This window comes from Schistocerca serialis, chromosome 7, assembly GCF_023864345.2.
Source record: "Schistocerca serialis cubense isolate TAMUIC-IGC-003099 chromosome 7, iqSchSeri2.2, whole genome shotgun sequence".
Taxonomy (NCBI): domain Eukaryota; kingdom Metazoa; phylum Arthropoda; class Insecta; order Orthoptera; family Acrididae; genus Schistocerca; species Schistocerca serialis.
The window spans coordinates 601,180,113-601,205,984 of NC_064644.1; the positions used below are offsets into that span (position 1 = coordinate 601,180,113).

The 25,872-nt window shown below is 40.5% G+C and overlaps 1 protein-coding gene across 3 annotated transcripts in view; it reads right to left on the reverse strand.

Annotated features, from left to right (window-relative positions):
- LOC126412277 (1-phosphatidylinositol 4,5-bisphosphate phosphodiesterase-like) overlaps positions 1-25,872 on the reverse strand; it is a 613,130-nt gene that overhangs the window by 65,822 nt on the left and 521,436 nt on the right. For all 3 annotated transcript variants that reach the window (XM_050081785.1, XM_050081786.1, XM_050081784.1), the window contains exon 19: positions 23,844-24,021. In XM_050081785.1, the coding sequence (XP_049937742.1) occupies positions 23,844-24,021 (178 nt within the window). The remainder of the gene's footprint in view (positions 1-23,843; positions 24,022-25,872) is intronic.

Sequence of the window (25,872 nt, forward strand, 5' to 3'; positions counted from 1 at the left end):
TCACACAAATTATATGGAAGAATATGACCATTTCAAATTTATATAAAGAGTTCGTACAACTGCTTTTCAATTTCATGCCTGAATCTGTAGCACATGAATAAACTGTGACACTATTTCTGAACATAAATCTTTTTACTTGTAGTAGGCTTAATAGACATTTGATTTTGGTACTTCATGAATTGTATTCTGTCATGTTATTTATGTACATGAGGTGTATAAAAAGGATCATTTGTGCCAAAATAGTCTCGCTTATTTGGAATGTGTTACAACTTCTGCAATATTAGAAAGGCCTAATTTGTTTTATCTAATAGACAGTGAGAAAATGAACATAACAAAATTTGGAAACCACACCAGTCTTGGGTACTATTCATATTAACAGCTTTTTTAGCGTTAGACAATGACATTTTGATTTTTCATGTAGCAAAACATTTGATAAACTTTGATGAGGTAATAGATTATTTCACAGAAAGGAAAGCACGCCACGTAAAGCTGTAGCAAGATTACAGAGAAAACAAAAAGGTACTGTCTTGCTTGTGTCTTGTCTTTACTGGTTTTATGTTTCCTATATTTAATTTTATGTCCCACAAAAGAGAAAGTTATTAGCTAACAGGCAACCAGGAGCATAAATTTTCTGATGAGTTCTTATTCTCCCAGTTAAAAAAAATCTCACAATTAATACTGGATGGAATTATTTATAAGGAAGGTAGGATGTCAAACTGGCCGACTGGGAGCAGGAAGGGCACCACAGAACATTTTAATTCCCACTCTCCTGAATATAGGTTTGATGGCTTCCATTATAAAATACATGCTTTTGAATTCCACAGAGCAAAATATAGTGACATACGATTGAAGAATGCTGTGTAAAGATGTGCGGCACTGCACTTTGGCACACTTAAGACTAAATGACATATCTTACACTTCCTTGAACACATATGTTTTATATATCAAACTCTTCAGAAAAATGTGTAGTACAAAATGAACATTTTTTCCCCCATCCTATCCTCCATGTTAGATAAGTTGCTGCATCCTTCCTACCAAAAAATCCTCAATAGTCACAAATTTTGCTTGATGCCCCATACAATCATGCTTTTGATAGTAAGTGTAAGTATGGTAATATGGCAAATGCTTTTTGAAAATCGAGAAATGCTGCATCTACCTCACTGTCTTGATTCAAGATACCTCATTATATTTGAGCTCAAAATATGTCCTAAGATTTATAATATCCCAACCAAATCTGTGCTAGACTGAGATATTTTATTTGTTTCTCTTTTTAAAGCTGCCCCAGTCGGCTGATGGGTCAATGAGTCTCATATCGTTAAAGCTAAAACTGATAAAATAAGTCAACAGCACATTTCGAGTGTGCGAGTGATGCGTTTACTCCGAGAAATAGAGTTGCTCCATGCTGCAAGGTCGACTATAGTAAAAATTTTGTGATTTAAGAAGGACTCGCTATAGAGGTGCATTAATGTATGGACCTATGCGAGTCAGATGCACATAACTATTACTTATTTGGTATCATTTTGTAAAAATAAACTGTTACAGAGTTGTATAAAGAAAGAGAGAGAGAGAGAGAGAGAGAGAGAGAGAGAGAGAGAGAGAGAGAGAGAGAGAGAGACCTGAGATTTTATCATTGTAAACCTATGCGAGAATATATCGTAATTCTATAAAAGATAATTCAATCAATCTCAATTTTTTCTGAAATTAATTTCGAGGAAGTAAATCATGCTAAGCCTCTATAGCAACTTTGGACATTTGGTTGATGATGTCTGCTGGTGGATTTGCAAGCACAAAGGAATTTCGATGTGTTACCTGTTATTAATAGAAATCTGCAAACAGCTGCACTTCATATAACCAAATGCGGACTAAGTCCTACAGAATCAGTATCAGAGGATCCTATACAACCTTCCCTATTTATGAACAGTAAAAGTTTTACAGGCAACCAGAGAATATCAGCACTTGCTTCTGCTCTATGAGATAAAAGAAATTTCACCACTACAGGTTTAATATTCTTTCTAGGTTAAAATCTTATTGCCAGACATTTTTTCACGAAGACTGAATGATATATGCTCATATTCTGTAATACTGTGGAGGTACAATAAGAACAGCAATTTGTGCCCTAGTAATTGAGCCTTTCAAGCATTAGCAAGAGAGTTTTTGCTTATCTGTGACACAAACTTTCTCAGGCAGTACATAGAGATTTAGACATTAGTGCATCGCTATTAGCTTCAAGTTATAAAAGTTTAATTGTTTTCCCTTCATGATTAATTGCACCTTCAGCACAATATTTCCGCACACTCATACAACAATATACACAAACATAATAAGAGATATAATGTAGATTGTGCAACACATGGTTGTGAGGGATACTGGACAGTGGGTTTGTGGATCATTTCAACTACTCTTCTTGGAGACAAGTGTGACCCAAGCTTTCTTCCAAAAACTGGGCATGGGTTTTTGTTTCAGGAATCTGTGATAGATCATAGTTAACAGAGGGGTTAACTCTAGCACAATTGGAGATAAAATCTGTCATCGCACCCAGAAATTTCGTTCAGTTTTAATGATTTCAGCTGCTTTTTCATCACTGACGCCAATGTCTATTTCACTCACCTTTTCAGTTATTCAAGAATTAAACTGGGGCAATACTATTTACCTTTGACAGCAGACTTAAGCATTTCTATTTTGGTTTGCCACTCTCAATTTCTGCTCCAGTCTTGTCCATGAGTGACTGGACACCAACCCTGGTGTCACTAGCATCCTTTATATAAGACCAGAAATTCTTTGAATTTCATGAAACATCTTTCCACAACATGATGTCTGTTTACAAAAACCAGAACTTTGTCCACAAAATTTTTCTACACTTTTCTTTTACTTATTGTGCATGTTCTCCTTCAAACTACTCTCCTCCACAACTGATACACCACTTCCCATGCCATTTTCACTTCTGGATGCAGTCTTGGTACATCTCTTGCTGGATCGCGTGAATTGCCATTTGTGAATTTTCTTTTATTTTGTCTATCATTCCAAGTCTTCATCCTTTTAATGGGGTTTTCAATTTTGTAAATTAAAAAAAAAAAGTAGACAGGTGCCAGGTCTGGAGAGTACGGAGGATGAGGCAGAGCAGTGATTTCATTTTTTGTGCATAGTCACACATCAACAGGGATGAATGCATGGTTGTGTTATTGTGAAGCAAGAGTCATAAATTGTCATGCCATTTTCCAGGCACACCCATCGCAACACGTCCCGATAGGACCACAGATTAATGGTTTGTCCCTGTAACATGAATTCATGATGAACTAATCCTTCAACGTAAAAAAAAAAAGCTATCAGCATGGCTTTGACATTTTGACCTGATCTTACAAACTTTTTTTGGTCTTGGAGAACTTTCCCAACTCATTGTGAAGATTGAACCTTGGTCTCAGCATCATAACTGCAGACCCAGGTCTCATCACCAGTTATGATTCTCTTAAAGACCATCTCATTCTCATTTGCACGATCCAAAAGCTCTTCACAGATTGTGAGGTGAAGAGCTTTGTTTGTGGTTTTGACTCATGAGTTGTGGGACAAACTTGGCTGCAAAACAATGCATTCCAAGATGCTGTGTCAGGATTTAATGACATGATCCAATGGTCCAACTAAAATGTTACATTCTTCTGTACTCTCTTGGACTAGTCTTCAAATGGCACATACAATTTCACTGACATTCTTGACATGAGCGTTGTTAGTAGATGTCGAAGGGTGTCCTAAACGGAGGTCACCTTTAACTTCTGTCCAGCCATTTTTAAACCATGTGAACCATTTGTAATACACAGTACAGCTTAAGCACTCACCACAATAGGCTTCCTGCATCATTTGGTAAGTATGATTTAGTGTGTCTCTGGAAAGGTTTTCTCAAATTTCATCTAAAATTTAATGCAGATGCAATGCTCCTCTAACTCTACTATATCAAAATTCGCAAATTGTATGACACAATGTTCTACTCTATACAGCACTGAACAATAACAGACATACAACAATGAAACTTCCAGCAGTTACACATTAAACAAAGTTGTGTATAGGGATGCCAATCACATTTCGCGCCAACACATCATTTGTGCAAAATTAGAAATGTTTCAGAATTTTTTGAACAGACCTCTTATTCTGCTGTACAGAAGTCACTGAAGATGTCACACACAGTTCTCTTGATAGCCAAATGTGTTTCATTCAGCATCTCTCTATCTATACTCCCATGCTCTGTTTTACACCTATTATGCAATAGTCTTTGTTTCTATAGATGTTTCTTTACAGTGATTGTATACCATGGAAGACCTCTCCCATCATGAAATGCTCTACTCAGTAAATATCTATCCAGTGCATGGTCAACTATTATTTTAAACTTGAGCCACAGTTCCTCTACATGATCCCATCCTGAGATAAAATTTCAAGTTCCTCATTGGGACATGACACTATTGCTTCTTTGTCTAGTTTGCTGAATGTATAAATCTTTCTGCTTGTTTTAGTGGTCCTTTGCATTTTTGTATTCATTGTTGCTATAACTGCCCTAATATATTTCCATCATGAGTGCAGTTCCAAACCATCGATTCTAGGTAGTTTTCATAGACGTCATTTAGTAATGTTTCACAGTATTTTTTTTCATGTCCCCTCACTAACAACACTGTAATTTTCCCAGTTGATATTAGATGATTAAAGTCTCCTCCAATGATTACAGTATGTTCACGGAACTTAGGTACAAGCAGGGGATTGCCTCTAGGAGCGAGGTACAGTGAGGACTGTGTGTGCCCTGGGATCTCTACGTTAGCTATGAAGGTCCTACAGGAAGCCTGAAAAGTGGCAGCTAACGAGGCTCTGGTGGAGCTACTATAGGCCCAGCAAGGATTGATGGAGGACATCAAAAAATTCAAAGAAGGGCAGACTAGTTTGTACTATTGTGAAATAGGGGCGAGAGAGTCAGAGAGTTGGGGTGGCAATCATTAAAACAAAGGATACATTGTCTGAAATTCTTACTCTGCAGTGGAGTGTGTGCTGATATGAAACTTCCTGACAGATTAAAACTGTGTGCTGGACAGAGACTCAAAATTGGGACCTTTGCCTTTCACGAGCAAGTGCTCTGGAAGCATCCTCCAGGCTGTGCCCAAGCCGTGTCTCCACAATATCATTATTTCCAGGAGGGCTAGTCTTGAAAAGTTTTTCAGGAAAGCTTCTACAAAGTTGAAAGATAGGAGACAATGTACTGGTGGAAGTGACGCTGTGAGAACTGGTCGTGAGTTATGCTTGGGTAGCTCAATTGGTAGATCACTTACCCGCAAAAGGCAAAGGTCCCGAGTTCAAGTCTCGGTCCAGCACACCGTTTTAATCTGCCACAAAGTTTCATATCAGTGCACACTCCACTGCAGAATGAAAATTTCATTCTGGAAACATCCCTCAGGCAGAGGCTAAGCATTGGCTCCACAATACCATTTCTTTCAGGAGTGTTGGTCCTGCAGGGAGAGCTTCTGTGAAGTTTGGGAGGTAGGAGATGAGGTACTGGTGGAAGTGAAGCTGTGAGAACAGATTGTGAGTCATGCTTGGGTAGCTCATTCAGTAGAGCACTTGCCCACGAAAGGCACAGGTCCCGAGTTGAAGTCTTTGCCCAGCACACAGTTTTAATCTGCCAGGAAGTTACATATCAACACACACTCCACTGCAGAATGAAAATTTCATTCTGGAAACATCCCCCAGGCTGAGGTTAAGCCATGTCTCCGCAATATCCTTTCTTCCAGGAGTGCTAGTCCTGCAAGGTTTCACAGGAGAGCTTCTGTGGAGTTTGTAAGGTAGGAGACAAAGCACTGATGGAGGTGAAGCTGTGAGGATGGCTCGTGAGACATGCTTGAGTAGCTCACTTGGTAGAGCTCTTGTCCACGAAAGGCAAAGATTCCAAGTTCGAGTCTCGCTCTGGCACAGAGTTTTAATCTGCTAGGAAGTTTCGAAGGTTTCATTTGTTGCGGTGAGATCTTTTCATGAAATTTCAGTCATCAGCATTCTCCTCTGAATCTGAAAATATTCTGTTGACACCCTCCTGCATAAAGAGAAATGACCATCATAATAAAATAAGAGAACCAGGCACTTAGGTGTGAATTACAGAGTAGTGAAGTAAATTTAGACGTAGACCTAAACTTTTGTGAACTCTTAATTTTCCATTATAAATTAATTACTGTAAAGGTTTCAATAATGGACTCATACATTTACATTGTTACATATTTATTTATAGCATGGTGGCTATATGTGCCAAGTTAGTTCATCCCAAGTCAGTTTTAGCTAATTGAAGTTTTAGTTTGTTCCAGGATGAGCTGCAGATCATGTTTGTAGTCATCAGCACACAGTATGTTCTTAATCAGTGATAAGTTTTGTCATCCATTTGAGAGCAAAAATGAAGTTTATACAAAAATGAGAACTATAGGATCCCCCTAAATGAGTCAGGTCTGCACTACACATCTTAGGATCAGGGACAGCTACACAGGTGGCTGTCTGTCTGTAAGGTGCGCAGAAGTGTGTTTTAGATTAGATGAATTTCCATCTAATCCAGATAATGATGACTTCAGGAAACCTGAAAATATCAGTGTAAGAGCCAAAGAAAGGTCCCACAGGTGACCATATTAAAATCCTAGTGGTTAGCTGCTAAACCATTCACAAGAAAGTGTCAGAGTTTGAACCACATCTAAAAACTATATTTGCATAATATTAGATATAGAAAGCTAATTAGATTCTGAAACTAGCAGCAGTGAAATTTCAGAGGAAAATTTTAGCATATACTGAAAGGACAGGCTAATGGCAAATGGAAGTGGTATGTGTTTCGCAGTAGACATAAAACTCAAATCAACTAAGATAGAAGTTGAAGCTGCATGGGAGATTGTTTGGGCTAGATGAGCATAAAATTATAATTGGATTCTTCTGTCAACCACTATTCTCCACTTCCAGTGTAACAGAAAATTCTTGCTTGTACCTCATCAATCTCATCATCATCATCATCATCACCATCATCATCTTGGTTAGTTTCCAGCCTCTTGCCGGGTCTGTATGGAACATAGGCCTCTCCATCCTCTTCTGTCTTACCACCATCTCTCCGTCTTCACCTTGGTCCAGTCTTCTCCTTTCTTCTGGACGCATTCCTCTATTCCTTTCAGCCATCTGTCTCTCGGTCTTCCTCTTGGTCTCTTTCCTTCCAGTTTCATCTCGTGTATCCTCCTGGGTATCCTCCTCCATTCTCATAACATGTCCATACCATTGCAGCCTTGATTTTTCTATCTCCTCCTGTAATGATTCCACCATCATTAACTATCTGATCCTGTTATTTCTTTGTCACTGTTTCGCAAGAATTTCATCTCACTAGCATGTACTTTGCTTTTCTCTCTTCCTTTCATAACCCAGGTTTCTGACACATGTGACATGATTGGGACATAGTGTGACTGCTATATAACCTTTTTACTGATATGGGGTACATCCTTGCTCCATATCAGGCTTCTGACACTCTTCTGAAATGCTTCTGCTTTCTCCCCCACTCATTTATTTCTCTGTCGTTTTTTTCCATCTTCCTGTATCAAGTTTCCTAGGTACTTGAAATTCTCCATTCTCCTCAATCGTTCCCCACCAATTGCTATTCCAGTTGTTCCTCTCTCCTTCTTTCTTGTTGTATAATCATCTTACTCTTACTGATACCAAATTTCATCCTACATTCTTGTACTGTTTATTCCCATACGCCCAACTGCTCTTGTACTTCCTCCACCTTATCCCCCCAAATCATCAGATCATCTGCAAACACCATAGCTTTCATCTTCCTTTCACCAATTACTTGTGCTACTGTACTCATTATATCATCCATCACTACAATGAAGTGTAATGGTGAAAGTGCGCTTCCCTGCCTCAGGTCATTCTTCTGTTCAATCCAAACTGATCTATCTCCTCCCACTTTCACACAGCTCACACTTCCATGGTACATTTCCCTTATCCTCCAAATATTCTGTTTTGCTACTCCTCTGTTCTCCAGGGCTTACCACACTTTGCTTTTACATACACTATTTTACACTTTCCCAATGTCCAGAAAGGTCATTAGTAGATCTATTCCATATTCATAATGCTGTTCCTGCAGTTGTCTTAGAGCAAAAATTAGATCCACCGTGGACCTTCCTGTCCTGAAGCCATGTTGCTCTTCTCTCATTCTTACTTCTAATTTTGCCTGAAGTCATGCTTACAAAATTTTCTCAAAAATCTTTCCACAATGACTCATCAGTGTTATCCCCCAACAGTTCTTTCATTCTTTTCTATTTCCCTTCTTTGAGATCGGAACAATTATTCCCTTCTTCCAGTCTTCTGGGATCGTCTTCTGTCTCCACACAATTTTCATTACTCGATATAGCCATTGTATCCCCACCTCTGCTGCTGCTCTCACCATCTCTACACTTAGCTCATCCAGACCTGGTGACTTCCCTCCCTTCATCTTGACCAATGCCTCTTCCACTTCTCCCCATGTAAGGTCTTTTTCTATTTGCTGTTCCTCCTCTTTTTTTCTCCTCAGCTTGTTCCTCCTCATCCAGGTCTCCATTCAGGCTCAGGAGTTCTTCAGAACACTCCTTCCACATGTTCTTGAGCTCCTCCATATTCTATACATGTTGTCAATGTTTGTTCACCATTCGAGCATAATCTGTCATGCCGTTCTTCCTCTTACTTTTAATCATCCCATATAACACCTTCACTGTCCTCCTCCATCATTCTGGTCCACTGTTACATCCACTTTCTTCTCTTCTCCGCCACCACTCTTTTTGCTTATTTCTTTCCTGCCTGATACTCTTTTCTTGTCTCTACTGCTCTCTTTTGGAACCATACCCTAAAGGCTCTATTCTTCTTCTGTACTATATTCTTTGTTTTATCATTCCACCAGGGTGTTTCTTCCCGTCTCTTTTTGTTGCTTGTCCTTCCCCATATTGCTTCCCCCGTGCTTACTAATGTTCCCTTGAATCTACCCCATTCCTCTTGTATCATTTTTGGTTCATCCTTTGGGATGCTTTCCTTTGTACTTGTAGGTACTGTAGCCTGCTTTTTTCCTCCTTCAACTTCCATACTTTATACATCTTTCCTGGTTTTCTGTCCCTTTATTATCCTTAGTCCCTCTCAGGTTCATTACCAGCAAACAGTGGTCACTATCCAAGGTCTCTGATGGTATTACCTTAATGTCAATGATGTTCCCATTCATCTCACTATCAACTTTCTCTTTAAGTCTTGACTGTATCAGGTAATCTTGTGGCTCTCCCTTTTCCTGAACCAAGAGTTCCCAACCAGCAAGCCATTCCTTTGACAGAACTCCAATAGTCTTTCACCTTGATTGGTGACCCCATGGAGTGCTGTGTGCACAACGACCATATATGTTAAATTAAAAGTAAGGTCCGCGTTTGCCATAATATTGATGTTTTAAGGATGTAAAAATTGATTTTCAATCACATAGTGATCGTCTTCAGTGCTGTGATGTACAAATTAAACTCATAGACACTGGTATCTAGTTATCATTAACCAAAGCTGAAAAGCGATCACAGTAATCTTCAGTTATTGTGATCACTTCTCAGCTTTGGTTAATGATAACTAGATACCAGTGTCTATGAGTTTAATTTGTACACCACAGCACTGAAGATAATCAGTATGTGATTGAAAATCGATTTGGCCATCAATAAAACATCAATATTATGGCCAACACTGACCTTCCTTTTAATTTAGTCCTTCACCTTCCTCATTTTGGCAGCCCCAACACTCTGGTTCAAGCACACTTTCGCAGCCTTGTCTTTCTCTTCCAATGTGTGTGTTTAAATCCCCAATTACTCTCATATTCTTCCTTCCCACCTGCCTCTGCATTTCATCTCCAAACTCTTGCTTCTCCTCAGAAGTGCAACCCACCTGCGGCGCACACACTTTTATTTCCTCTATGGGCATCCCCTTGAATGATATTTTGGTCTTCATCATCCTATCACTTATTCTCTTCACTTCCTCTTTTAATCCATCTCTTACTACTATTCCGACTCCATTTCTCCTTCCCTCCTCATTTCCACTCCAGTACAGTCAGTAGTCGTTCCTCAGTTCTCTCCTTCCTTCTTCTTTCCATCTCATTTCAGCTAACCCCAATAGGTCTAACTTCCTTCATTCCATTATATCTACCATCTGCTCCACCTTTCCAGTCAACGTTTGTAAATTTAATGTTCCAAATCTTGGTCCTTGTTTATAGCCAGTTCGTCATCAATTAAATCCTTCCTGAGGCGTCCTTTCTGATGCCCGTTCTATTTTTGAAAGCAGAAATCATAATCCACTACTCTAGCAGGATGGACAGGCTTAGTGTAGACAGTCTCTTTGGTGCATCTGTTGCATCTTCTAACTGTTTTGCCAATAAAATGCAGCTGTTGGTTCACATTCCCACAACTTTATCCAAAGGATTGTTCCAGTTTAAGATGTTCATAACAGTAATCCCTTGGTATTTAGCTGAATAGACAGCTTTTAGAGTCATGTGATTTATCGTGCAAGAAAATGAAACTGATTGCATTTAGCTCACGCACTTTTCATTATTTTTGGTCAATTGCCACTTTTCACACAACATACACACATCAAAAAAAGTCTTGCATCAATCTGGTTCCCAGAAATCCTGAAGACTGACACTGATTGTGGATATTGTATCACAGACCTGCCCAAAATGTAAACAACTATGCATGGGCAGCGCCTATTAGACGAAAGGGGTCCGACAGCCGATCAGTTCCAGTCATTCCACCAGAAAGGAGGTACATGGCTCATGTTGTCTGTAGTTCAATCATGCCTAGACTGTCAATACTGTGATTCAATCGTGTCCACATTTTTGCTTTGTGTCAGGAAGGGCTCTCAACAAGGGAAGTGTCCAGGCGTCTCAGAATGAACCAAAGCGATGTTGTTCGGACATGGAGGAGATACAGAGAGACACAACTGTCGATGACATGCCTCACTCAGGCTGCCCAAGGGCTATGACTGCAGTGGATGACCACTACCTATGGATTATGGCTCGGAGGAACCCTGACAGCAACACCACCATGTTGCATAATGCTTTTCATGCAGCCACAGGACGTAGTGTTACGACTCAAACCATCTGCAGTACGCTGAAGATGCGTAACCTCACTCCATACGACCATGGCAAGGTCCACTTTGCAACCATGACACCATGCAGCATGGTACAGATGGGCCCAACAACATGCCGAATGGACCGCTCAGGATTGGCATCCTGTTCTCTTCATCTATGAGTGTCACATACGCTTTCAACCAGACAATCGTCAGAGACGTGTTTGGAGCCAACCCGGTCAGGCTGAACGCCTTAGACACACTGTCCAATGAGTGCAGCAAGGTGGAGTTTCCCTGCTGTTTTGGGGTGGCATTCTGTGGGGCCAACATATGCCACTGGTGGTCATGGAAAGCACCGTGACGGCTGTACGATACATGAATACCATCCTCCGAGCGATAGTGCAACCATATCGGCAGCATATTGGCAAAGCATTCGTCTTCATGCCCCCATCTTCGTGCCCCCATAGTGCACATCTTGTGAATGACTTCCTTCAGAATAACAACATCGATTGACCAGAGTGGCCAGCATGTTCTCCAGACATGAACCCTATCAAACATGCCTGGGATAGATTGAAAAGGGCTGTTTATGGACAATGTGACCCACCAATATAAGCTGAATCTCCGTTGAGGAGTGGGACAATCTGGACCAACATTGCCTTGACGAACTTCTGGATAGTATGCCATGACGAATACAGGCATCTGTCAAAGCAAGAGGATGTGCTACTGGGTATTAAAGGTACCGGTGTGTACAGAAATCTGGACCACCAACTCTGAAGGTCTTGCTGTATCGTGGAACAACATGCAATGTATGGTTTTCATGAGCAGTAAAAAGGGTGGAAATGATGTTTATGTTGATCTCTATTCCAATTCTCTATACAGGTTCCGGAACTCTTGGAACCGAGATAATGCAAAACTTTTTTGATGTATGTAGATATCTTGACTAAATCCTTTTGCAGCTGGTTTCAGTCTTTGGATGATTTTACTAAACAGTAAATGACAGCATCATCAGCAAACAAGTCAAGAGGGCTGCTCAGATTGTCTCCTAAATCATTTGCAAAAAAGAGAAACTGCAGAGGACCTGCAACACTTACTTGGGGAATGCAAAATATCACTTCTGTTTCTCTCAATGGCTTCCTGTCAATCACTATGAACTGTAACATTTCTGAAAGAAAATCATGAATTCACTCACACAACAGATGATGCTCCACAGGCATGCAATTTGATTAGGAGCCACTAGTGAGGAACAGAATCAGAAGTCTTCTAGAAATCTAAAAATATGGAATCCATTTGCAATCCCCTACTGATAGCACTCATTACTTCATGAGAATAAAGAAGTATTTTTGTTATGTTGCATGCAAGTGATATTTTCTGAACCCATGCTATGTATCAACACATCATTTTGTTCAATGTAATTCATAATGTTCAAGCACAGTATATCTTCCAAAATCCTAATGCAAGTTGACATCACTGATAAGAGTCTGTAATTCAGCAGCTTACTCCTTTTTTCCTTTCCTGAATATTGGCGAGACCTGTCAAACTTCCCAGTCTTCAGGTGTGGCTCCTTTGTTGAGTGACCACTTGTATATGCTGGCTAAGTATTGAGCTATTACATCAGTATATTCTGAAAGGAACCTAACTGATACACAATCTGGACCAGAAGGCTTGCATTCATTAATGATTTGAGTTGCTTTGCTACACTGAGGATATCTACTTCTAAGTTATTCAAGTTGGCATCTCTTCTTGATTTGAATTCTGGAATGTTTACTTCATTTCATTGGTGAAGACATTTCAGAAAACCACGGCTCCACTTTAGTGGCAGTGTCATCAGTATCATTACCGTCACTATTGCACAGGGGAGGTATTGACTGTGTTTTGCTCTTGATGCTTTACATATGTCCAGAATCTCTTTGGATTTTCTACCAATTTTGAGACAGTTTCACTGCGAAAAGTATTAAAAGCAGCTTGCATTGAAGTCAATGCTAAATTTTGAGCTTTTATAAAACTTCACCAATCACGAGGATTTTGCATTCTTTTAAATTTGGCATGCTCCTTTTGTTGCTTGTGCAACGGCGTTCTGACCTGGTTTGTGTAGTATGTAGGAGTAGTTCCATCTTTTATTAATTTATTCGATAAAATCTCATAATTGCTATGATACTATTTCTTTGAATTCAAGATACAGCATTAGACATTAAAAAATACACAAATATGATTGACATAGGCACAGTTTTGGTATAAGTGTATTTTCTACATAAAAATTAACATAACATGTTCTGTAAAAATTACTTCAGAATAACTTTGAATTTCATTTTAATTACATACGTATTTTGATTCCTAACATTTTACATGGTCCTATACAAAGTTCAAATAATTTAGTATAGCTGATTTTTCCATAACTTTATTATGTAAACTTTTAAACTGATTTAATGGTATCCTGTCATCTCTATAGAACTTTCTAAACAGTAATTTTACATAAAATAATTATACTGAAAGAGCCCAGTAACATACTTTTTAAGTTTAATCGCATTTACACTCACTAATATACTGCACTGTCCACGAGAAACAGCCACATTGCCAATGGCAGTAAGTAGCAATTTATCTTTTCCTACACTGTTGTTACTATCACTGCTGTTACTATGAGAACATGAAGCTCAAAGATATTCTCAGTGGGTGGAGACAGCACTGTATTTCACCTGCCCCCCTCTCTATCTATCATCATCATATCATCATCAGTAATGACTAACAACCAGCATTGTGCCCTGCATGTGTTCATCAGTCACATACATGGAACAGCTGCATTTTAATACAACAAAGTGTCCATCTGGTCTTAATAAAACTAACTTTTCCAACTCATCATACAGCTGCGCTTTTATAGGGAATCCCAGCCTACAATACTATAGGAGACTTACATTTTTTATCATGGACAGAGATGAGTATTATACTGTTGTATTTCTATGCATCATTCTTCTGTTCTTTTAATCAAAGTGCAATCTGTGTTCTCTTCTGAAAGAGCAATCTCTGTTCTCTTCCAATAACTGGTATACTTTCTCTGCAGAAAGCAACTGTGGTATTTCACAGTTAACAGTACAATTTTTTGTAGGCTGTGACAAGAATAATGTTGGACCTTTGGGCCATTTGGATTTTTAGTGATTTCAAGCGTTTTCCAAAAGTACTAGCAACTGAATCAAAGCAGTATTCCTTCATTAGTGCCTCAAGAATTTGATACAGTCCTGAGACAGGATTATGGTATAAAAGTCATTGGAGGAGACACTGTCTTTCTGGAAACAGTTCACATTTAAATTAAGACATGCATACTGCACAACTCCAGTTGCCAGTCACAATGCTAGCTCATACAAATCAATACACTGCATTATCTTTTCATTTCACCTTAAGATCTTACATTCAGTGCACAGTTGTTCTAGCCATTTATACATGCTGCTATACAAGTGCTGACTTATTTCTGTGAAGTCCAAGGACAGTACAAAGCCTGTACTAAGATGTAACATAGCCCAGCATTCTTTGAATAGCCAATTAGAAGGTGTGGGAGAGAGGCCATGTGGCTGCCTTGCGTGTCTGCCTGTAGAGAGCCTCTTCCAATTTTCACTCTCTTGTGTATTGTTCCTGCTCCATGGTGGATGGCTTTAAGCCACCTGGCACTATCTGCCTTGTACTGCAGCTACCTTTGTCTCTCTTGCAATTCTCATCTACCCTCTTGCTATAACTTATTTTTTCTCCCTGTGGCAGAATCTTATCTCTCTCCAACCCAAAGAAATTCGGGTCAATATAAGAAAGGACTCAGTGTCCTCAAAGTTAGCATCCAAACACTCATGGAGAGCACAAGAAATGTAACTAATGGTAGACAAATAAAAAATACTGAACTTCATTTCCAATGTTCCTTTACTGAGAGAGATACATATAAACTGCTCCATTTTATTTCCCACAGCACTGTAAAGTTGAGTGATATCGATATTTGTGTCAGTGACATTGAGAAGCACCTAAAATCCATAGAATTGAATGAGGTTCTGAGGCCTGACTGAATCCTTGTTAGATTCTATATATATTTTGCAGCAGAGTTAGCTCCCATTTTAAGCATAATACATCATAAATTCATATAATGAGAAAGCAGTTGTTGTAACGAAGCATGGGTCACATCTGTCTATAATAACCAAAACCCTGTGGTTGAAGAAAAGCACATGTCATCCCCATTAACAAGGAAAGTAGCAAAAGTGATCCACAAAACTACCAGACAAAATCTGTTACAAAATCTATTACATCCTGTTGTTGTTGTGGTCTTCAGTCCTGAGACTGGTTTGATGCAGCTCTCCATGCTACTCTATCCTGTGCAAGCTTTTTCATCCCCCAGTACCTACTGCAACCTACATCCTTCTGAATCTGCTTAGTGTATTCATCTCTTGGTCTCCCTCTACGATTTTTACCCTCCACGCTGCCCTCCAATACTAAATTGGTGATCCCTTGATGCCTCAGAACATGTCCTACCAACCGATCCCTTCTTCTGGTCAAGTTGTGCCACAAACTTCTCTTCTCCCCAATCCTATTCAATACTTCCTCATTAGTTATGTGATCTACCCATCTAATCTTCAGCATTCTTCTGTAGCACCACATTTCGAAAGCTTCTATTCTCTTCTTGTCCAAACTATTTATCGTCCATGTTTCACTTCCATACATGGCTACACTCCATACGAATACTTTCAGAAATGACTTCCTGACACTTAAATCAATACTGGATGTTAACAAATTTCTCTTCTTCAGAAACGCTTTCCTTGCCATTGCCAGCCTACATTTTATATCCTCTCTACTTCGACCATCATCAGTTATTTTGCTCCCCAAATAGCAAAACTCCTTTACTACTTTAAGTGCCTCATTTCCTAATCTAATTCCCTCAGCATCACCGACTTAATTAGACTACATTCCATTATCCTTGTTTTGCTTTTGTTGATGTTCATCTTATATCCTCCTTTCAAGACACTGTCCATTCCATTCAACTGCTCTTCCAAGTCCTTTGCTGTCTCTGACAGAATTACAATGTCATCGGCGAACCTCAAAGTTTTTATTTCTTCTCCATGAATTTTAATACCTACTCCGAATTTTTCTTTTGTTTCCTTTACTGCTTGCTCAATATACAGATTGAACAACATCGGGGAGAGGCTACAACCCTGTCTTACTCCCTTCCCAACCACTGCTTCCCTTTCATGTCCCTCGACTCTTATAACTGCCATCCGGTTTCTGTACAAATTGTAAATAGCCTTTCGCTCCCTGTATTTTACCCCTGCCACCTTTAGAATTTTAAAGAGAGTATTCCAGTCAACATTGTCAAAAGCTTTCTCTAAGTCTACAAATGCTAGAAACGTAGGTTTGCCTTTCCTTAATCTTTCTTCTAAGATAAGTCGTAAGGTCAGTATTGCCTCACGTGTTCCAGTGTTTCTACGGAATCCAAACTGATCTTCCCCGAGGTTGGCTTCTACTAGTTTTTGCATTCGTCTGTAAAGAATTCGTGTTAGTATTTTGCAGCTGTGACTTATTAAGCTGATAGTTCGGTAATTTTCACATCTGTCAACACCTGCTTTCTTTGGGATTGGAATTATTATATTCTTCTTGAAGTCTGAGGGTATTTCGCCTGTTTCATACATCTTGCTCACCAGATGGTAGAGTTTTGTCAGAACTGGCTCTCCCACGGCCGTCAGTAGTTCCAATGGAATATTGTCTACTCCGGGGGCCTTATTTCGACTCAGGTCTTTCAGTGCTCTGTCAAACTCTTCACGCAGTATCGTATCTCCCATTTCATCTTCATCTACATCCTCTTCCATTTCCATAATATTGTCCTCAAGCACATCGCCCTTGTATAGACCCTCTATATACTCCTTCCACCTTTCTGCTTTCCCTTGTTTGCTTAGAAGCGGATTTCCATCTGAGCTCTTGATATTCATACAAGTCGTTCTCTTATCTCCAAAGGTCTCTTTAATTTTCCTGTAGGCAGTATCTATCTTACCCCTAGTGAGATAGGCCTCTACATCCTTACATTTGTCCTCTAGCCATCCCTGCTTAGCCATTTTGCACTTCCTGTCGATCTCATTTTTGAGACGTTTGTATTCCTTTTTGCCTGTTTCACTTACTGCATTTTTATATTTTCTCCTTTCATCAATTAAATTCAATATTTCTTCTGTTACCCAAGGATTTCTACTAGCCCTCGTCTTTTTACCTACTTGATCCTCTGCTGCCTTCACTACTTCATCCCTCAGAGCTACCCATTCTTCTTCTACTGTATTTATTTCCCCCATTCCTGTCAATTGCTCCCTTATGCTCTCCCTTAATCTCCTCCGGTTCTTTTAGTTTATCCAGGTCCCATCTCCTTAAATTCCCACCTTTTTGCAGTTTCTTCAGTTTTAATCTACAGGTCATAACCAATAGATTGTGTTCAGAGTCCACATCTGACCCTGGAAATGTCTTACAATTTAAAACCTGGTTCCTAAATCTCTGTTTTACCATTATATAATCTATCTGATACCTTCTAGTATCTCCAGGGTTCTTCCATGTATACAACCTTCTTTCATGATTCTTGAACCAAGTGTTAGTTATGATTATGTTGTGCTCTGTGCAAAATTCTACCAGGCGGCTTCCTCTTTCATTTCTGTCCCCCAATCCATATTCACCTACTATGTTTCCTTCTCTGCCTTTTCCTACACTCGAATTCCAGTCACCCATGACTATTAAATTTTCGTCTCCCTTCACAATCTGAATAATTTCTTTTATTTCATCATACATTTCTTCAATTCATCATTCATTTCTATTACATCCATCTGTTGCATAATCTTAGAGTATATTGAAAGCTGAATAATGGTGTATATCTAACAGAATGACCTCCTCCATGCTAATCAGTATGTATTCCAAAAACATCCATCATGTGAAATCCTATTTCTACTTTTCTCACATGACATCTAGCAATCAATGGATCAGGGTAATCGGATACATGCATTTTTTACTGACTTCTGAAAAGCATTTGAAATAGTACCACACAAAATGCTTACTGGAAGTTTGGAAGGTAGGAGACGAGGTACTGGCAGAAGTAAAGCTGTGAGTACCGGGCGTGAGTCGTGTTTCGGTAGCTCAGTTGGTTGAGCACTTGCCCGCGAAAGGCAAGGGTCCCGAGTTCGAGTCTCGGTCGGGCACACAGTTTTAATCTGCCAGGAAGTTTCATATCAGCGCACACTCTGCTGCAGAGTGAAAATCTCATTCTGGAAACATCCCCCAGGCTGTGGCTAAGCCATGTCTCCGCAATTTCCTTTCTTTCAGGAGTGCTAGTTCTGCAAGGTTCGCAGGAGAGCTTCTGTAAAGTTTGGAAGGTAGGAGACGAGGTACTGGCAGAAGTAAATCTGTGAGTACCGGGCGTGAGTCATGCTTCGGTAGCTCAGTTGGTAGAGCACTTGCCCGCGAAAGGCAAGGGTCCCGAGTTCGAGTCTCGGTCGGGCACACAGTTTTAATCTGCCAGGAAGTTTCATATCAGCGCACACTCCGCTGCAGAGTGAACATCTCATTCTGAAAATGCTTTCTGACCAAATCTTCATCATATGGAGCATCAAGTAAAATTTATTATAGAAGTGGAGATTACTTGTTAGGAAGGCTGCAGCAAGTTATCATGGCTGGAGACTCATCAACAGATGTAGAAGTAACTTCATGCATGTCATAGGGCACTGTGATGGGACTCTTGTTCTTCATGTAATATCATAATTACCTTGCAGATATACATTTTTGCCAATGACGCAAATGTTCAGAAATGTAAAATTGTGCATGTCATAAAAGGAAAACAGAGGTATCCTGTATTTGCAATATTAAGTACCTGCAGTAGTGCTCAAAAGTATTTTGACAAACATATTAATTGGATTAATTAAAAACAAATATGAAACATGGAAATCAGTAATTTATTTCATTGATGGATATTCAGTGTTCTACAGAATAGTGAAAAAGTAGCCATTGTTTACAACATAATTGAGTGTAATAGTGTTATGGGGACAATGGTGGAACAAAAGTATTTTGACACTGTTGAAAAAAGCATTTTCATCAATTAATTATCATCTACTGTAATAAGAAAATCAATATTTAGTGGGATATCTCTTGGCTTTTATGACAGCTTCACACCTTGCCAGCACTGAGTCGACCAGCTTTTGGAATCGATCAATCAGAATTTTATCCTACTCATTTTTGAGAGCTTCAAAAAAAGCATCTTTGCTTGAATAATTTTTTATTCTTATACTGCAGTCCAACTCCTCCTTCTGATATTCTATAGGATTCAGATCCAGACTTTGACTTGGCCTCTCTGAAACCTTGATTTTTTTGCATTTTGAAAAATTACTAATATGCTTGGACATGTGCTTATGATGGTTATCTTGTTGAAAATACCATCCAGCTGGTGTGTGGTGTTTAGTGTATGGTAGTATTTGAGTCTTCAATACTTTTTCATACACAAACGGATCCATATTACCTTTAATTCGAACTAACGGTCCAACTCCAGAGCGTGAAAAACATCTCCAAACCATCACAATGCCACCTCCATATTTGACCATGGGACTCTGGTACCAAACGTCATATCGTCTATTTACATGATGTTGAAAACATTTGATACCATCAGATGACATTAAATGAAGTTTGCTCTTATTTTATTAACACAAGTCGGGCCTTCCTGTTTTTCGTAGATACTGAAGGCTTTTTCATTAGTTTTTGTCCATATACTCCAAAGAGTTTCAAGCATCATTTGACAGTGGAAATGCAAATGTTGATGTTATATTTTTCTTTCAGTTCTCTTGTATTATTAGAGCTGACTTGTGAACATCACTTGTTGATAACTTTTTAATGATATGATCAACTTCAGGAGACCTTTTTTTAGATGTCCACTGCGAGGCTTATTTTTGACAGTCTTTTGTTTATTATACCATTTTTTCCATGTACTAATGAGCTGATTAGACACTTTAAAAATATGAGCAACTTTGGTTTGTTTCAGTCCTTGCTTTAGTGCATTTACCATGGCGTTTCTAAAGCCATTGGAATGTTCCTTACATTTTGGATTATTGAAATAATCACTGTAAGTAAATATCAGTATAAATTAGAACTAAGAAGCAAGTAACAGCCATGAATTCATGGATCAAATTGCATGTCAAAATACTTTTCAGCTCACTGAAGGTCAGATTCATCCAGTAGCACAAAGTGTAAACAAGTGAGTCACAATCTGACACCTTCAAATAGTCATAGTTATACTGCTCTTCACTATACTCAAGACACTGTCCAATAGCATTTTATTTTAAGAGAAATAATAACGAATTTTATGTTGTCAAAATACTTTTGAGCCTTACTGTAGGTGAAACAGCTATTAAAAGATATGATCACATAGGCTCAGACACAGCTACATCAGGTCGTAGACTTGAGCTCATTGGTGGGCTCTAGGGAAATGTAATCAGTTTATAAAGGAGATTGCTTACTAAACACTCATGCAAGCCAACCTACAGTACCAAATAAGACTAACAAAGTTTCAAAGAGCAGCTTCAAATGAGAAACCTAGGAACAGGCTTACCCCGTGCATATCACTCCTGCATGGACTGTGGAGACAGGATTAGACCAATTACAGTGCTCAAAGAAGTTTTTAAGTGATCATTATTCCTGCACTGCACACATGAGTGGAATGGTAATGACCCCTAACACAAGGCACCATGCTAAGTTCACTTCCATGCATTTCACTGCAGTCAGCAGAGTATCTATGTATGTGTAGATGTGGAAAATTATTACAAGGTTTATGGAACATATGAGGCATCAGTATACGGCATCATGAAGTCTTCAAATGCATAGAAGAAAGAGAATATAAGATGGGTATTGTGGTTTTTAGTGGAATGCAAAAAGAGAAGAGGTAATTGAAAGAAGGGGGTTACATACATTTTTAATGGAGTCAGTAAGGATAAAAAGCAAATGCTGTAGTGTCCACAGCTCTGTACGCTAAGTTCATAAAGAATGCTTATAGTTGTGAGGTTGCTCATGAAATGCCCCTGCAAGTTGATAAGATTTATAGGAGTGTAAAATGTTTATATAACTGGTATGTACGCACCAACAGATGCAACAGCATATGCAGAAAAAGAAGAGTTTTTTGATAGACAGGCACCCTTGTTTTATAATGATGTCGTACTCACGGACGATTTTGGTGGTTGTATTGGTAGAAAGAGGGAAAACGAAACAGCTGGACCTTTTGTGAAGGACACAGTAAATGATAATGTAGTCTGATTAATAGATGTGAGTCACCAGTTTGACTTAAAAATCTTAGAATGGTTTTCTCTGCACATAAAATAGCAAATATCCAAAATGAATTTTCATTTTGCAGTAGAGTGTGCAAAGATTTGAAACTTCCTGTCAAATTAAAACTTTGTCCAAGACTGGGGCTCAAACCTGGGCCCTTTGCATTTTGCAGGCTAGCACTTCACCACTCAAGCCAGCCAAGCATGACTCATGACCCACCCTCACAGATTTACTTCCAAATTCACAGAATTTCTCCTGTATAGCTTGCAAAACTGGCGCAACTGGAAGAAAGACAAATGAAGTTTGGAAGCTGCCAAAAGTAAATCTGTGAGAATGGATCACGAGTCACACTTGGTAGGATCAGTTGCTAGAGCACTTGCCCACAAAATGCAAAGGATCCAAGTTCAACTTCCAGTCTGGTACACTGTTTTAATCTTACACATACGTACTTGGACTCAGCCCACAGTAAACTTGCAGTCAGAAACTGACAATATTACGACAAAGAAAAACACCTGTATCAGATGGTTTGAAGTATGTTTGAGTGCAAAGAGGACCATCCTGTAGATCACATCACTTTTTAGTGAAGGGGGATGTTTATTTTTCTTTTAGAATACACAAACAACAAGACAGGGACAGAACAGCAATGAGTAGCATTGCCGCAGGTATGGTGAAAAAAGCTGTGACAATGAATCTTGTACAAACTGGGATTGGAAGGGAAATTTCAAAATAATCTATGCTGAAAAAACTGATCTGGCAAACCCTTTAAGATACATGGCAGTTATCCTGTAAAAGCCAACTTACAAATTATTATGTGAGGAATCTAGGAATGTATTATAACCTCAAACATTTTGCTAAGGACCACAAGGCAAAATCAGGTTAACTGTAGTATACGAAGAGGAATTTAAGTAGTCATACTTTGCACATTTCATACACTCCTGGAAATTGAAATAAGAACACCGTGAATTCATTGTCCCAGGAAGGGGAAACTTTATTGACACATTCCTGGGGGCAGATACATCACATGATCACACTGACAGAACCACAGGCACATAGACACAGGCAACAGAGCATGCACAATGTCTGCACTAGTACAGTGTATATCCACCTTTCGCAGCAATGCAGGCTGCTATTCTCCCATGGAGACGATCGTAGAGATGCTGGATGTAGTCCTGTGGAACGGCTTGCCATGCCATTTCCACCTGGCGTCTCAGTTGTACCAGCGTTCGTGCTGGACGTGCAGACCGCGTGAGACGACGCTTCATCCAGTCCCAAACATGCTCAATGGGGGACAGATCCGGAGATCTTGCTGGCCAGGGTAGTTGACTTACACCTTCTAGAGCACATTGGGTGGCACGGGATACATGCGGACGTGCATTGTCCTGTTGGAACAGCAAGTTCCCTTGCCGGTCTAGGAATGGTAGAACGATGGGTTCGATGACGGTTTGGATGTACCGTGCACTATTCAGTGTCCCCTCGACGATCACCAGTGGTGTATGGCCAGTGTAGGAGATCGCTCCCCACACCATGATGCCGGGTGTTGGCCCTGTATGCCTTGGTCGTATGCAGTCCTGATTGTGGCGCTCACCTGCACGGCGCCAAACTCGCATACGACCATCATTGGCACCAAGGCAGAAGCGACTCTCATCGCTGAAGACGACACGTCTCCATTCGTCCCTCCGTTCACGCCTGTCGCGACACCACTGGAGGCGGGCTGCACGATGTTGGGGCGTGAGCGGAAGACGGCCTAACGGTGTGCGGGACCGTAGCCCAGCTTCATGGAGACGGTTGCGAATGGTCCTCGCCGATACCCCAGGAGCAACAGTGTCCCTAATTTGCTGGGAAGTGGCGGTGTGGTCCCCTACGGCACTGCGTAGGATCCTACGGTCTTGACGTGCATCCGTGCGTCGCTGCGGTCCGGTCCCAGGTTGACGGGCACGTGCACCTTCCGCCGACTACTGGCGACAACATCGATGTACTGTGGAGGCCTCACGCCCCACGTGTTGAGCAATTCGGCAGTACGTCCACCCGGCCTCCCGCATGCCCACTATACGCCCTCGCTCAAAGTGCGTCAACTGCACATACGGTTCACGTCCACGCTGTCGCGGCAAGCTACCAGTGTTAAAGACTGCGATGGAGCTCCGTATGCCACGGCAAACTGGCTGACACTGACGGCGGCGGTGCACAAATGCTGCGCAGCTAGCGCCATTCGACGGCCAACACCGCAGTTCCTGGTGTGTCCGCTGTGCCGTGCGTGTGATCATTGCTTGTACAGCCCTCTCGCAGTGTCCTGAGCAAGTATGGTGGGTCTGACACATCGGTGTCAATGTGTTCTTTTTTCCATTTCCAGGAGTGTATGTGAATGGAACAGGAAGAATCTCTAACACCCATCAAAATGAGATGTACTCTGTGCGATGCATTTTCATGGTGGTCTGCAGAGTTTGTATGTATATGTAGACTGGTATGCAACTCACCTGCGGCCCTTTGTGACCTCCTCAATGGCAGCACACTGTTCACTCTGGGCAGCGAGGCTGTCCCGGTGCTGCCGCCTATGCAATGCCTCCAGCTCCTTCTGCTGCCGTCGTGCAGACTTCTGGTAGACTTTCTCAGCTCGTAATGAGTCTAGTGTGATTGCATCAAACTCCATCTCCTCTGTTAAGAAATTGTTCCCATAAGTTAAGTGCATGATTTTATAAAAACACTGCCTGACTAAAAAGTGAAGCACCCATAAGGGAAGAGGAAACAAAATAAAACTTCATGTTATAACAGTAATTACAAAATCAAGTCAAATTTGCAAAGAATGTGACAGTATCAGTTCACTTATGAGTATGATGTATTACACAACGTGTGGCCTGGATGCACACACTGTTTCAGTTGAGAGGGGTGTCATTAAGCCACTGTATCCTCTCCTGAGGCTTGCTGGTACACAGCTGTTGTAAATGGTCCTTGATATACTGGACTGGAAAGGAGTTGACCCCCAGGCTGATTCCACACGTGTTCATTGGGGAAAGATCTGGGATCTTGCTGGCCACAAGAGTACCTTAACACTATGCAGACAGTTCGTATAGACTCATCCCAAGTGTGGACAAGCATTGTCCTGTTGAAAATGGTGCCACAGTACTGTCACACGAGAGGTAACACACAGGGATGCAGGATGTCTTTGACGTGCCATTGTGTCATCATAATTCCCAGCTATGACCTGAAGTCATATCCCTATGTCTGTGCACACCAAGACACCAGGAGTACCACTGTTGTGCCTTCCCACAACAATGGAACCTCTCCCCAGGTCACCACTATACTCAGCAATGATGGTCATCCGGGTCAGTAGAGAATTGTGATGTATTGCTGAAGACAATGTAATGCCATTCAACGGCAGTTATGGCACCAATTCAAACAGGTGTTTGTGTCCTGGCAGCCAACACATAGGACAGTGATTCCCTGGTCTGCATGCTACTAGTCTCTGACCAATGGTGTGGGATGACACAGAATGTTGCAGGGAGTCAATTACGTGTTCCCAGATGGCAAACACAGATGGCAATGAGTTAGGATGTGCTTGGTGCATAATATGGCAATTCTCCTTTTTGGTGGCCTGATGTGATTGGCTGGAAGCTTGACAATGAGTATGCAATTCCTAGGCATTGAAATATGGGACTTCTGTCACATCTAAATGCTAAACAAATCTGGATATTTCACGATTCAACCAACTGTACGAATGGAGACGTCCAATGAGGCCCCTTTCCCACTCTGTAAGGTGCTGATAATGCTGTCTCACATGAACACATGACTTCTACATGTCCTTCATAGTGATCACTCAACTCAACACCTGATGCTGTTCACACCCCTTAAGTATCCTATCAGGACTGATAACACAAAAACAACTAATGCACTCTGGTGGCTGTGCCACCAGTCACAGAGCATTGCAATTCTCACCATTTACATACCCATCCATGGTGAGTATTGTACAAAGTAACACTAATATCCAACAATGTATTCTTGGTACTTTACTTTTTATGTCGACTAGTGTATATTCACTGCTGGCCTTCAAAATTGTGACACCAAGAAGGATAACAAATAAAAGAAGTTTACTGTGGATATACAGTACATTATGAAGAATAAATTGCTAAACTTTTAGTTGGTTTGGGTGTACACATGGTGCCACCTCTGGCAGCAACAACAGCTCTAAATCTTCTGGTCATCAACCCAAGTTGAGCTAGGATGAGAGAGATAGGTACGTTATTCCATCCTGCTTAGCTCTGTGCCAAAATTCATCAATTTTAGTGGCTGGTGAGTGGTGGCATGCCAGTCTTCTGGGAATTTATTACCTGAAGTTTTCACTAGGTGAGAGATCTGGAGAACACGCCAGCCATGACAACAGTTGAATTCCCTTTGTATTACAATAAGTCAGGGAAACATGGACCTTGCTTTACCTTGTTTAAACATAATGTTATATAGATGCTGAAGATGGGCCCCAGCTGCCAGCCTTAACACGGACATGCAATGGCC